The 15,869-nt window shown below is 34.3% G+C and overlaps 1 protein-coding gene across 4 annotated transcripts in view; it reads left to right on the forward strand.

The window, feature by feature from the left end:
• Positions 1–15,869, forward strand: part of STAG1 (stromal antigen 1) — a 410,325-nt gene that overhangs the window by 320,679 nt on the left and 73,777 nt on the right. For all 4 annotated transcript variants that reach the window (XM_023260539.2, XM_045036401.1, XM_019810669.2 and 1 more), the window contains 4 exons: positions 7,150–7,253; positions 14,884–14,976; positions 15,082–15,171; positions 15,315–15,518. In XM_023260539.2, the coding sequence (XP_023116307.1) occupies positions 7,150–7,253; positions 14,884–14,976; positions 15,082–15,171; positions 15,315–15,518 (491 nt within the window). The remainder of the gene's footprint in view (positions 1–7,149; positions 7,254–14,883; positions 14,977–15,081; positions 15,172–15,314; positions 15,519–15,869) is intronic.

Genomic DNA, 15,869 nt, shown 5'->3' on the forward strand with positions numbered 1-15,869 from the left:
GAAATGCTTTTTCCTACAAATGGTTTGTTTTTTCAAACTAACCCATGATAATACTTTAAAGAACTGCTGTTTTACTTAATCCATACAACAGACCTGGAATATGGACACTTTGATATAAGTGACACTTGGGGTGAACCAAACATGGACTTCAGAATCAAAAGAAATACATTCAGATTTTTAACTCTTATCTTTTGTCACTAGAATTCTCATTTTTTTTCTGATTGTTAGCTTCTTTTTCTTCATAATACAGAGGTTATTTTCTTTACATATCTTATGTGGGTTTTGTGAGGATTAAATAAGATAGTATACTTTTGATTTCCTCTTCTGTTTCCCCTATTTTTTTTTTTTCCTGTGTGGTTCAGCCCTCTGGGATATAAGAATAAAATGAGCCATCTCCTGCAATAGACTACCTGAACAGGTCACTAGGAAAGTGATCATCCCCTAGTGTTCTTTCTAAGCAGTAATGCTAATTGGCATTATCTTCTCTGACTTTAACAAATTCAGTGAGAGAAACAACAGGTATGCATCATATACAAATACACTCCAGTAAAGTGGCTCACATTGCCTCATTTAAACAAATATTTGCCTCACAACCTCATTCTTAATCTGTAACAAAAATCCTTACCCAAATTTTCCCAGACCTTCTTTTAAGGTGCAGGTAATTATAGTATACTTGACCCTACTTTATAATTTACTTTATTCTCATGTGTTTTTCTCCCTGGATATCCTTGTTAAGAAGATGGCCCTATTTCAAAATTGATGGTCCAACTAGTTTCACTAGGTCAAACTCTCAACATTACTCCAAAATTTTCTCTTTATTTTACTTACACGGGTTCCTGCTACATTCACTGACTTTATGCATTCTGTTTCTAGTGAATCTTACCATTTTCTCTAATAAAATACAGTCCAGTCAACACTTGAGCAAAGTGCCTGCCATAGTGTATAGTAGTACGTTCTATTCATTTTTTTACCCTTGACTGTTTCCATAGAATCAGCGTATTATCAGAGTGGGTTAGAACTTGTTTTTTTTTTTCTTTTTGTCATCCCATGCTCTATAAGGTTATTTCCAAGGAGAAGAAGGGAGGCAGGGGAATATAAATTACGGAAAGAATAGACAAAGTGCTATGCTTTGGTACTTTTAACCTTTTACTCATTTAAATAAGATATGTCAGTCAGTAAATAGTAATTACTATGTCAGTTGTCAAGGTGTTTTGCATGGATTTATCTTGTTGAAATAACTACGTACTCTTAGATGTTTTGTGATTTAAGTTTAGTTAAGACATTGGGTTTAACTTCAGTCAAGAAGTTAGTTTGGTTTGGCGTGACAGGTTTGTTTAGTTTGATTTTAGCTAGAAAAGTGAGTTATAAAATGGGAAAAAAGTTTTTAAGTGAACCAAGGTTTTAGGATATGAAGGCAAGGCTGAACAGATTATGAATAACAAGCATAAAACTGTATCTATATCATGACCCCACTTTTTTCACACATTTGTTCACATGCATGCTGTACCACATACTAGCTCAGGCATGGAATGGCATCCAAAGCAATCTTCTTTGCTAGTATTTAGCTGTATTTTCTGGTAACAAAATACCACTAGTAACCTTTATTTTTGAGAGTGATTAGAAATTAAATTATGTTTTAGGTAGGTGGAGTATGACAGTGGATGAAAGTTCAGTTAACAGTTGGAGACAGAGGACTGAAATTTGGGGAAACAGACACATTGTTAAAGATTTACAATAGCAGTTTAAATCATCATATCCTAAAGAATGCCTCATGGTGTTTTTAAGGGTCAAGTTGTGGTGGTGATGGTGGTGGTGGTGTTTTGTTGATGTGTGTGTGTGTGCGCGCACGCGCGTGCGCGCTTTAGCAGAATCAAATTACTGGATAAATTTTTAGTATAATATGAGGGCCTGGGTAACAGGTAGCCAGGTAACAAAACCATAACTAAGTCATTTGACTTATGTGGTTTTCTGCTTCTTCATCTGTTAAAAAGAAGATCTCAAAAAATCTAGTGTAGATAATCTTCTGTGGTCATTTCTGCTAGTAGAATTCTAGTATCTAGGTACTGGATAAAGTATATATGGGCAAATGGAATTCTTCAAAGCAGGAATCATTAATTTATTTACAATTTTAAAATATTTATTAACCACCTTCTGTATTCTAACTGTAACACTAAGCACTCAGGGTGAATTCCTGAGCGAGGTCAGCTCACTGCCCATAAGAAGTTTACATTCTCTTAACGAAGGCAGATCAAAACCAAGTAAAAGAATAATTTAGGAGTTAATAAGTGTGATGGATGATAATATTATGAGGGGTCCATCTTTAGATTGAATCCCTAAAGGAAGAATTCGCTGAGGAGGCCACCTGTGAGTCAAGAAACTGAAGGATGAGGGGGCGCCTGGGTGGCTCAGTCAGTCAGGCACCTGACTTTCGCTTAGGTCATGATCTCGCAGTTCATGGCTTCAAGCCACACGTCGGGCTCTGTGCTGACAGCTCGGAGCCTGGAGCCTGCTTTGAATTGATTCTGTGTCTCCCTTTCTCTCTGCCCCTCCCCTGCTCATGTTTTCTCTCTCTCTGTCTCTCTCTCTGTCTCTCTCTCTCTCTCTCTCTCTCTCTCTCTCTCACACACACACACACACACACACACACATACACACACACACACAAATAAACATTTAAAAAAAAAAAAGAATCTGAAGGATGAGGAGGCTAGCCATGGGAAGTGTCAAAAGAGAGCCTCCTAGGTAGGGTAGATAGCAATTATAGAGAATCTGAAGCATGAATGATATTATGTTGCAGGAGCTGCAGTAGCTAGAGTGTAGTGAACCAATGGCACAAGATGAGATATAGGCAGAAGCCAGATAATGTAGAACATTTTAGCTTGTAAGGAAATTTTAGTTCATTCTAAGTAATAGGCATGCAAAGATTTTAAACATGGGAGTGATATGATCTAATTCATATTTTAAGAAAAGTGATATTTGCAAACATCATTTGGAATAGGCAGAAGACCAGTTCAGAAACTGCCGTGATGGTCTGTATGGGAAATGATAATAAAAATATAGAAGAAGAAGATGAATTATAAAGGAAAAAAAAAAAAAAGAGCCCATGGCTGAGTTTTAAAGATTGTGGCTAGGGGACAAAAGCAGGAAGGGCAAGAGAGACTAAGAGCCTCTAGCAAGCTATATAAAAAAGGTAGTAAGAAATTATTATACCCTATAGAAGCTCAGTAAAGAGGATGTTCAAGAGACCTGGGTTAATAACATATATTACAGAGAAGAAGAAAAACTGCAAAGATTATTAGTTTTAGTGGTGATTTAGGTTGTTGGTGACTTTTAAGCATTTCTTTTCAATCGTAGTCAGGGAAAGAAGCCACAGTTCAAGGTGATGTGAATAAAACATTAGTGAGGAAATGGAGATAATGTACAAAGAGGTTTCCGAAGCTTTAGAAAGTTGTATAGTTACCTGCTAATTCATAGTGCAAACAACTACCCATTTCTTACCCTCACTGTGGCTGTTTGGCTCTTGTCTGTGACTTATGGCTTGTTATGCTTTCAAATTTTATTATTTGGCTTGGCTGTCATATCTCAAAGGGAATTTCAATTAAATTTTAACTGTTTTGAGTTTACCATGTCTAAATAGATGATTCAAAATTATAAACTAACAAAATTAATGTCATTGGACACTGTAAGGTTGGGTTATTCTTCAACACTAAGGATTTTTATACAGAGTATGGGAATGTTTCTGTACTTGATAAGTTCTCTCTCTTCATTTTCTACACAATTAAGTTTTCTTCATAAGTAAAAGAAAATACATTTAGTTCATAGACAAACTTGTCATTCCTTTTATCAAATGTGAACAAGTTTAAAATTCTAGAATCATAAAAATAGAAACTTAGTTGTTTTATTGAGTGGGAAGCTTTTTTCCTTTTATTTGGATCAAGGAGTATCCAAGGAAGAGCTGAAGCTATTTCATGTGGCTTTCCTAAGACAGGCTGAACTTCATGTGTTTTTCCTAAGACAATTAAAATGTTAAAACCAAAAAATGATTGCATTAAGATATCCATACATCATATTATACAGGATGATTTTAGTACAGAATAAAAAGGACAGGATTTTATTATGTCTTTTCCTTCTCATTGATATTGCCCATTTTTTTAATAATCAATATAACTTCCAAAGCTTAATCTCTTTTAATTTATAGCCTTTAACATAAATAAGTATACAGAGAAAGGGGGAGAGAGGCAGACAGATAGAATTAAGCTATTCAAATCAGTGTTAAATTTCTATCTTTAAAAATATATAGGAATGAATTCGATAAGAAAAGTACCAAATCAGTGTGAAGAAAACCATAACATTTTGTTAATTTGACATCAGATAAGATCTCAAAAATAAAGAGCTATGCTATGTACCTGACTGAAAATATTACAAAAATGTCCATTCTTTCCGTGTAGTATATAAGTTTTTTTTTTTCAATACCAATGCAAGATATGCCTGAGTGGCTCAGTCAGTTGAGCACTCAACTCTGGATTCTGCCTCTGGTCATGACCCTGGGGTCATGGGGTCAAACCACGCGTCAGGCTCCACACTGAGCATGGAGCATACTTGGGATTCTCTCTCCCTCTGCCCCACTCATGCTCTCTCACGCTCTCTCTCTCTCTCTCTCTCTCTCTCTCTCTCTCTCTCTCTCTGTCTCTCTGTCTCTCAAATAAGAAAATAAAACAAAATACCAGTTTGAATTCCAGTGAGTTTCTGCAGGTTCTTCAAGATGAGATGAGAAGAGGAACTAAGCAAAATGATTTCATATAAAATGTTTTCTTTTGTTTAAAAGGATAGTGCTTAAGAGCACAGACCCAGGAATCAGACTACCTGAGTCCATGTCTTGACTCCACTACTACCTGAGTACTTTGAAAGTTACTTAATTCTGTGGCTCATTTTCCCTATCTGTAAAGTGTGAAGATATTAGTTCTATCTCTTGGAATTGTGTTGAAGATAAAACAAGTTAACATACAAATCACTTACAACAGTGCCTTACTCATAATAAGTGCTTAATTAGGAGTGTGTGGGTGGCTCAGTCAGTTAAGTGTCCAACTTCAGCTCAGGTCATGATCTCACGGTTCACAGTTAGAGCACTGCTTCAGGCTCTCTGCTCATAGCTCAGAGCCTGGAGCCTGCTTCGGATTCTGTGTCTCCCTCCCTCTCTTTGCCCCTCCCCCACTCATGCTCTTGTCTTTCTCTCTAAAAAATAAACATTAAAAATTTTTTTTTCAGTGCTTAATTAATTGTTTGCTATTAACATTATAGAAATTAGAAAATATTTAGAAAAAGGCCTGGGTAAGGGAATCTTGTTCAACTAAGTGTTCAGATTAGTTGAATTAAGTTATATATTAAGGTGTAACACGTTATAAAGCAGCTATCATCAAAATAGGATGGCGTTGTAATAGAAATAGACAAATAGATTAGTGAACCTAAAGAATCCAGAAATCATCTAACCATATATGAGAGCCTAAAACATTTTTTAAATGTTTAAGTGGGACATTTAAATGCAGGGAAAGCTGGTTTACTTAACAATGGTGGAGGCATAATTGGCTGTTCATCTGGTGTAGGAATAAATAGGCCATATTCATGCAACCAGCAGAAATAAATTTCAGACAGAATAAATTTATAAAAGCTAGAGAGAGAGAAGAAAATGAATTAGAAAATATATTTTTAGGGACGCCTGGATGGCTCACTCGGTTGAGCATCTGACCTCAACTCAGGTCACGATCTTGCAGGTCACGCATTCAAGCCCCACTTCAGGTTCTGTGCTAATCTCTCGGAGCCTGGAGCCTGCTTTGGATTCTGTGTCCCCCTCTCTGTCCGTCCCTCCCCCCTGCCCCCCACCTTGCTTGCTCTCTCTTTCCCTCAAAAATAAACTTTTTTTTAATTAAAGAAAATATATTCCAATAATCTCTAGGACAAGGAGATCTTTGAAAGCAATGCAAGAAACCCAGGAGCCTTTTTGTATCTGTATGAGATAATAGATGTTCGTTAACTTTGTGATAATTTCACAATATATGTAAGTCAGATCATTATGCTGTACAACTTGTACAGTGTTATATGTCAATTATATCTCATTAAAACTAGAAAGATAAAAAAAAGCCAGAAGCCATGAAACAGTACAGATGTAACTTTGTAAAAATTAACAATTTCTGTAAAAAAAAAAGTCTAACAAAAGATACCCTGAAGATTCTGGCATCAAAAGGACAAACTAGGAGAAAATATTTGCCTCATTCAAAAGACAAAGTTACTACTCCTTATACGCAGGAATTCAAGAAAGGTGAATAGCAGTAGAAAAATGGGCAAAGAATAAATATAAAAATCTCAGAAAAAAGTTCTAAGCCAATAAAACAAGAAAATACATTTCACTGATTAGTACAAAGGAAGAAGCAAAATAACGAAATAACCATTTTTCAAATTGGCAGAAATTAAAGGGATTTGTGACATTTAGTGCTGGCTAGGGATATGAGGAACCAAACATCATTGCAGTTGGAGGTTTGAATTTCCATAAATAACCTTATATTTATTTTAACCTTTGACCCATTACCCTGTCTCAGAATTTATTCTACAGAAACATAAGTATCAGTTACATAAATATATGTGTGTTAATGATATTTGTTACTGCATTGTTTATAGTGACACAAATTTGGAAACAATTTGAGTAAAAGGTAGAAGAAGGTTGACTAAATTGTGGAACACTTATTATGTAATAACTTATAATTATTTAAGAAATTATTCATAATGTGTACATAGTGACTTGAAAGATATTCAAAATCTATTGTTATTTTTAAAAAATACGTAGAGCTCACTTTTTATTTAGAAAAAGATATCTTATTGTATGAGCTTTAAATGATGAGAAGGAAATATGGTAAAATTTTGGTATTGCCTAATTCAGAAATATGGTCTTAGACTGGGTATTAGAAGAAACCAGTGTCCTCTTTTTCTTTACTTTGTAATTCTCTTTCATGTTTGACTTAGGATAAGCGAGCTTAACTTCAGTCTTTAAAATAACCAGTAATAGAATATGTTTGCAGTTTTTTATAACTGTGTGTTCTCTTTAATACATGGTTATTATAAAACTGTCTACTCATACTAATGCGTTTTGTTTCACTTTAGCAATGTCTGACCGTCAAGAGAGTGCTCTTATAGAGCTAATGGTTTGTACAATTCGTCAAGCTGCTGAGGCACATCCTCCAGTGGGAAGGGGTACTGGCAAGAGAGTAAGTTAAATTAGTGAGAAATCTACCAAAAGACTTTTAATGTAATTAACTGTCTTAAATATTTGAAAATTTTGATGGTATATGTATGCATAAAAACATGGAATTTCTGTAAAGGATACATGCTGTGGTGCTTTGTCATTATATACTGTCTACTGCACTTAGGTTTCAAAAATAGATTCTTTTCTTCCATGTTCCCAAAGCACCTGTACCTGCTTCTGTTCTAGTACTTTAATAATTTTCACATTCGTATCTGTTAAAAATGCAGAAAGGCTCTGAAAGCAAACTGCCTAACTTTACTCTTCCATTTAGCAACTATTTAATCTTAAGATAGTTGATTATTTTCTTTGTGTGTTAATTCTCTTATTTGTAATATGGGGCTAATAATGCAAGTTTTATTGGTTATAAAGATGAATTGAGATAGTCATTGATGGAAAGACCAGCTCTGGTGGTGTGCAGAGGTAGGTAATTTCTCTCTACAAAAAAAGAAAAAAATGAAACTGCAAAATTTGTTTAAAAAAACTTATCAAAGAGCTCTGGAAGTTCACCAGAGATAAAAAAACAAATTGAAGGATTTGTTTTTGAAAAGCTGCTAAAGCTTCAGGTAAAAGCAACAGGAGTCTGCTGCCTTCTTGCCTGGGATTGTGATGCACACACACCCATCCACAAAGTTGATGTCGTGTTACCAGAGTGGTACTGTCTGCAAAAAACAGCAGCTTTGCTCGCAGAGGGGGCAGACTCAATATGGTACAAATGGCAAAAGTCCAGAGCTTTGTGAACTAAAAATGGCAAACATGGTAGAAACAAACAAGGAAAACCCACAGCTGTGATATTCAGAGGTTGTGGTCCCAGATGGGAAGAACAGTGGACCAGCCAAGAATCTAAAAAATCCTGGAAATGAAAAAGCCATAAAAGGATGAGATGAGCTCTCCATACATCACTGGCTGACTGAGAAACCTGAGAAAAGCCAATGGAAAATAAAAGTCAAAGCAAACTTAGGTATTAGCTGGACTTTTTTTTTAATTAAGTTTTTTAATTCCAGTACAGTTAAAATACAGTGTTATATTAGTTTCATATGTACAATATAGTGATTCAGGAATTCTGTACATTACTCAGTGCTCATGATGATAAGTGTACTCTTTAATCCCCAAATGCCCCACCCACCTCCCCTCTGGTAACCATCAGTTCCTTCTCTATAGTTAAGAGTTTGTTTCTTGGTTTGTGTGTGTCTCTTTTTATTTTCCTTTGCTCGTTTGTTTTGTTTCTTAAATTCTACCTATGAGTAGGATCATATGCTATTTATCTTTGTCTTGACTTATTTCACTTAGCATTATACTCTCTGGCTCCATGCATGTCATTGCAAATGGCAAGATTTCATTCCTTTTTATGGCTGCATAATATTCCATTGTGTATGTATACAGTATCTTCTTTATCACTTCATCTACCAGTGGACATTGGGCTGCTTCCATAATTTGACTATTTTAATAATGCTCCAATAAACATAGATTGCATGTATCCCTTTCAGTTTGTGTTTTTGTGTTTTTTGCATTTTACCCAGTATTGCAATTACTAGATTGTGGAACAGTTCTATTTTTAACTTTTTGAGGAATGTCCATACTGTTTGCCACAGTGGCTGCACCAGTTTGCATTCCTACCAACAGTGCATGAGTGTTCCTTTTTCTGCACATCCTCGCCAACACTTGTTGTTTCTTGAAGAAGTGGCTGATCTTTGAATATACTTTCTAACCCAGGTCTCAGAGGGGAGAAGCCTTATATGTTGGAAGTATTTAAGCACCAACTCTGCCCAAATCATTGATTGACCAGGAATCTATTGAAATACTGAAAACTCTTAGGAAACAGGCTTTAAAACAAAAATAATGAAAATTCTAAGCAGAGGCCACATACATCATGGGAGAGACAGATTATATATACATTTCAGGTTTAAGATTACTTTTTTAAGTAATGAAACTCAGAAAAATCAGTTAAAAATCCATAATTGCTTCACCATATTACCTAAAAATGTTGACTCTTCCAGAAAAACTACAGCCATGCAAAGAAACAGTAAAATGTGACCATACTCTGGGTGAAAAAAGCAGACGATAGAAATGGCTTTTCAATAGGCCTAATTATTGGATTTAGCAAATACTTCAGAAAATATGTTGAAAGAATTAAAGGAAAATATGTTCAAAGAATTACAGGAAAATATAACAGAAATAAGGAATCTTAATAATGAAAAAACTTAATGGAAATTCTAGAGTTGAAAAGTACAATGACATTTCAAATTCATTATTTGGGTTTAACAGCACATTTGAGATGACAAGAAACATCCTACATGAACCTAGATTAATAAAAATCATTCTGAAGAACAGAGAGTAAAGAAGACTGAAGAAAAATGAACAGAGCCTGAGAAATATGTGAAACAATATTAAGTGCATCAAATTTGTATAATGAGAGTTCCAGAAGGAAAGGAGAGAAAGAGGAAAGAAAAACACTTGAAGAAATAATTGCCAAAAACTTCCCAAATTTGGTGAAAAACATAATCCACAGATAAAGAAGCTTCACAAAACTCAAGTAGTGTAAACACAAAAGATTCATCTCTGGACAGGATAGTCACTGTTGAAAGCCAAAGATGAAAACATCTTGAAAGCAGCAAGAGGAAAAACATGTCATGTAGAGGGCAATTGTAATAAGATTACTAATTAATTTTTTATAAAACAGTAGAGGCCAGAAGACTGACAGAATGAAATATTCACTGAAAGAAAAGAAAATTGCCAACCAAGAATTCTAAATCCAGTAAAATTACCTTTCAAATATGAAAGTGAATTAAAAACATCCCCAGATAAATGAGAATTTAGAGATATGTTGCTGGAAGACCTGCCTCAGAAGAAATACTGAAAGAAGTCCTTTAAGCTATAAAGAGTAATACTGGATGTTAATTCTAATTCATAGGAAAGAATGAAGAGCACCAGAAATAGTAACTATGTGGGTGGCTATAAAAGGCCATGTATATTAATATATCTCTTTTTCCTCTTCTTTAAAGGGACATAAAATTAATAAAAGCAATAATTATAGCACTAACGCATTAAGATTATAAGATATGCAGATATATGTTACAGCAATAACACATATATAATAACACACATAATAAAATAAGGGTAAAGGAAATGGAATTGTATCGGAGCAAAATTGTTGTATTTTGCTGTAACTCAATATTAATCTAAAGTTGATTATAGTAAACTAAAGAAGTATATTATAATCCCTAGAGCAACTACTGATACCTAAAGAAAATGAAAGCAAAATCAACAAATAAATTATAATAGTATACTAAAAAATGTTTAACTCCAAAAAACATAGTAAAGAAGGAATGCACAAAAAAAGATGAGATGTATAGATAACAAAATGGCTGACATAAATGCAACCATATCAAAGCTTACATTAAATATGAATGTACAGAAATCCAAAAAATAAAAATAGAAAAAACTATGGACTGGCTATGGAAAGATAGTAAGGAGTTATTGTTTAATTTTGTTGGAGATGGCAAGTTTTATTCTTAAGTCTTCATCTGTTAAAAACATACAGTGAAATATTTATGGGTGAAGTGAAATGATATACCAAGAATTTGCCTTAAAATGCTACAGGAAATTAAAGTCTTTAGGAAATTAATGAAGTAATAGTGACAGAATAAGTACTTTTTAAATTTTTCCAAAATAAAAGTTTTAAAAACTTTATGTGTTGTTCCAACTTTAACTGAGCCCTTTCAGGCTAAACATTTCTTACCCTTTTGACTTGTGTTAATCATTTTTTAAGCACCTTCTTGCTTTCTCAACAAGTTCACTTTCTACCTTTACTGTTTATATTAGTTTTCTATTGCTATGTAAAAAAATTCCTTTAAAACTTAGAGACTTAAAACAATAAGGCTTTATAGTCTCATACAGTTTCTGTGGGTCAGAAACTTGGGAGTGCCTTAGCTGTTCTTTTGGCTTCAGGTTTCTTACAGGTTTGCATTTAAGATGTTAGTCAGGGCTTTAGCCTCTGAAGATTTTATTGTTATTTTACTGCTTCTATAAATGGCTTAACTTACATGACTGGCGAGTTAGTGTTGATTGTTAGTGGGAGGCTTTAGATCCTCACCATGTGGACATCTCAGTAGGACTGTTTGAGTGCTTTCAGGACACGGTTGCTACCTCCTCCCCCTGCTCCCAGAGTGAATGATCAAAGTGAGAATAAAGCAGAATGAATGAACCAAAGGAAAGTAAGGTAGACTTCTGTGTCTTTTATGATCTAGTTCTCAAAAGTCACACAACATCATTTCCACAATCCCCTATTGATTACACATGTCAGCCTTAGTCACTGTGGGAAGAGACTACAAGGGCATGAATACCAGGGAGGAGTTACTGGGTGTCACTTGACGGCTGATTCTTACATTACCGTAGCATAGGAATCTCCAAGAAACCCTGGTTCCTTTTAATAGAGTAGTATTTAAAGTTAAAATCTTGTACCTAAGAGTACTCACTGTCAATTGATTATTATTTCTGATAGGCATTTTGAGTATACAGAGCTAAAAATATATATGTATATCTCTGTATATATCCATATATACTAAATTACACACTTATGTTGATATTTATGACTTAAATTTAGCATAACAAGGTTTTTCCCTCTTTGATTTTGTATGTTTTTTCTTTTATTTTTTGGAAATATGTAAAACATTTATGTAGTTAAAAGGTGAAAAACATGTAAAAATATACATTCGGAGGAGTATTACTCAGCAATCAGAAAGAATGAAATCTTGCCATTTGCAACAACATGAATGGAACTCTAGGGTATTATGCTAAGTGAAATTAGAGAAAGACAAATATCATATGACTTCACTCATACATGGAATTTAAGATACAAAACAGATGAACATAAGGGAAGGGAAGTAAAAATAATATAAAAACAGAGAGGGGACTAAATATAAGAGACTCTTAACTATAGAGAACAAACTGAGGGTTGCTGGTGGGGTTGTGGGTGGGGGAATGGGCTGGCTAAATGGGTAAGAAGCATTAAGGAAGACACTTGTTGGGATGAGCACTGGGTGTTATACATAGGGGATGAATCACTGGAATCTACTCCTGAAAACTTTATTGCACTATATGCTAACTAACTTGGATATAAATTTAAAAATTTTTTAAATAAAAAAACATTCAGAGAAGTCTTTGATACACGTTTCTCCCTCCTACCAGTAACCATTTTTATTTGTTTTCAGATTATCTTTTCAGTGTTTCATTTTACAAGTATAGGTAAATGCATGTAGTCCATCCTCCTTTCTCTCACCCTCAAAAGATAGTATATTTTGTACAGTGTCAGTACCTTACATTTTTTATTTAACAGTATATCCTAGATATCACTCCATAACTGTATTTGGAGATCTTTATTTTTTTATGGCTGCATAATATCCATTATGTGGGTACACTACTGAGAGTCTTTTGGGTTGTTGCCAGTCTTTTACTATTAGAAATAATGTGTAGTGAATAATCTTGTGTCATTTCATACTTGTACCATGTGTGTTGGTGGGGTAGATTGCTTCAAAGTGAGATCATTAGATCAGAGGAAAGATATGTATACAGTTTTGTTAGATACTGGCAAAGTCTCCCTTCATACGTGGTATTCCATTTTTACCATCCCATCAGAGATACTGTGAGGATTAACTGAGTTCGTGCATGTAGACTGCCTACCATGATCACTCAATCAAAGACAGCTTTTTCCCTAAAATCAATATTCTTAGACCTTTCATACATTATCAAATGAATTTCAAGACTTCTCAATACCCTGAATACATTCCTAGATGTGAATTCCACTTTATATGTAGTCCTTTTTATTACTTTGTGCAGAACTGAATACAATACTTGGTAAATCATTCCAGAGTGATTATTTTGTATTTTAAGAGGTAGAAAAACAATATTAAGTTCCTGGAAGAAGAATCAGATAGGAGGCCCTATTCTTTCACATTCTCAAACAACTGTGAGAATGAAGACCATTCTCAGCAAACTATCAACATTCCAAAAAATGTTGACATCGCTCTGAAGGGATGCACTACTATTGTGAAGGATGCCAGACAAACCCTGCAAAGAGACTCAGTCTCCTTGGAAAGAAAAAGAAGAGGCTCCAAGTTGACAAATGGTGGGCAAATAGAAAAGAAATGGCTCTGGTTCACATTATCTGTAGTCATGTACAGAACATGATCAAGGGCGTTACACTGGGCTTCCATTACAAGGGAGGGTCTTTGTATGCTCACTTCCCCAACAACATTGTTATTCGGGACAGTGGTTCTCTTGTTGAAGTCTGAAATTTCTTGAGTGAAAAATACATCTGCAAGCTTCGGATGAGGCCAAGGTGTTGCTTGTTGAGTATCTCAGGCCCAGAAAGATGAGTTAATTCGTTAAGGAAATGACAGTGAACTTGTGTCAGATTCAGCTGCTTTGATTCAGAAAGCCACAACAGTTAAAAACAAGAATATCAGAAAATGTTGGGATGGTATCTGTGAAAAAAAAAAAAAAAAAAAAAACAGTTCAGCAGCCTGATGAATAAGATCTAAGTTTTCCAGGGTGATTGTGGAATCACCTAAGTGCCTGGGTGATTCAGTCGGTTAAAAGTCAGCTTTTTTTTTTTCTCTCTAGTTTATTTTGAGAGAGAGTGTGTGCGCACACCAGTGTGAGCAGAGGAGGGGCAGAGAGAGGGAAAGAGATAATCCCAGTGTCAGTGTAGAGCCTGACGCAGGGCTTGATCTCAAGAACCATGAGATCATGACTTGAGCCTGAATGCTTAAGTACAGTTAATTTACTAGGCATTCCGGGCATCTAACTTAATGCTTAAGATTCTCTCTCTCCTTCTCCCTCTGCACCTCCCCGCAGTCTCTCACTCTCAGACAATAGAAAAGATGTCCCAACTACAGAAACAGCAAGGTGCCAAATGATTTCTCAGACTTATTTGTGGTGTTTTAAAGATACAATAAAAGCTGTATTGATTTTTTTTTTAATGAGGGTTTACATTTATAAAGTGGTAATTTGTATTGGAATGTTTCTGTTTTGTAATACCATTCAACATTATGATCCTAAGTTCCTTCAAGATAAATACAAAATGCAGAATATTTTAGGGAAATGATTATCTTGAGTGCAGAGATGTTGTTAGTATATGCGTCAAAAAATAAGTGAAAATTTATTAGCTGCTGATAATATAAAAGCATTACTTTCTAAAGTATTTTCAGAAAAGTGTATTTAACATAGGGGAGATTACTGTTAACATATTGAGGTTAAAACTCTGGAAAAATTGTTTCACCATTAGTTCTAATATTTTTATGTTGATAATTGGTTTTATAGAAGTGTTTGTTTTTGTTTTATTTAACCTAAACAAGTAGTAATTTATCTAAATTTGGGTGATTCTTAAATAAGTAGTTATTTCATAAAGTAATACTGCATGTTAACTAGAAATAAGCATAAAACTAGAGATATTTGTTTTAGTAATTAGTTTGTTAAGCTCCTCTGAAAATTCTCAGGTACGTTATCTGCCAGTGCTTCATTGTTCTGTGTAACATTCTAGATTTATAAATTAGTATGTGACATTATGTTCTTTGCCCATTTAAATTTATTTCTAGGTGCTAACTGCCAAAGAGAGAAAAACTCAAATTGATGATAGAAACAAATTGACTGAGCATTTTATTATCACACTTCCTATGTTGCTATCAAAGGTATAGTTTCATTTACATTTCTGTGCTAATATGCCACTGAGTTTGCTTATTACACTGAACTATTAAAGTAGTCACTTCTTTTTTCTTTGCTTCTCTTCCTTCTAGTATTCTGCAGATGCAGAGAAGGTAGCAAACTTGCTACAAATCCCACAGTATTTTGATCTAGAAATTTATAGCACAGGTAGAATGGAAAAGGTAAGACACTGTGAAATTGAAATTCTATTATAGTCAGTTTAACTAGATTATTTCATTTCATGTAATCTGTAGGCTTATAATTTGACAGATGCTTATTTTTATTAATCTAAATATCATAGTTTTTTTTTTTTTTTCCTCCTCAGCATCTGGATGCTTTATTAAAACAGATTAAATTTGTTGTGGAGAAACATGTAGAATCAGATGTTCTAGAAGCCTGCAGTAAAACCTATAGCATATTATGCAGTGAAGAGTATACCATCCAGAACAGAGTTGACATAGCTCGAAGTCAGCTAATTGACGAGTTTGTAGATCGATTCAATCATTCTGTGGAAGATCTACTGCAAGAGGTCTGTTTTAAAGTTAATGTGTATATATGTGATAATTTTGGCTAATAGTTATTCAGAGTTGTTGAATGTGTAAATTGTTTCCATTTTAAAGTGAAATCTAGTAGAATTCCCTACCTCTTTCAGATCTTAGCATTATTGCAGCTGTTCATCCTGTAAAGATTAGCCTTGGTTATACTTTATTTTAAACACCTATTTCATAAAAGCTAAATCTTTTCTCTTTTAAGAAATACCTTTTTAAGGTCTGGCTTTTCTTAATTCATTTTTTCACTTTTTATTCCTGGAACCTAAATTACATTTTAATATTATTCAACTCCTATAATGTGCTAATGAATACAACATAAAAATTAAGTG

Source organism: Felis catus, chromosome C2 (genome assembly GCF_018350175.1).
Source record: "Felis catus isolate Fca126 chromosome C2, F.catus_Fca126_mat1.0, whole genome shotgun sequence".
In the NCBI taxonomy this organism is placed as follows: domain Eukaryota; kingdom Metazoa; phylum Chordata; class Mammalia; order Carnivora; family Felidae; genus Felis; species Felis catus.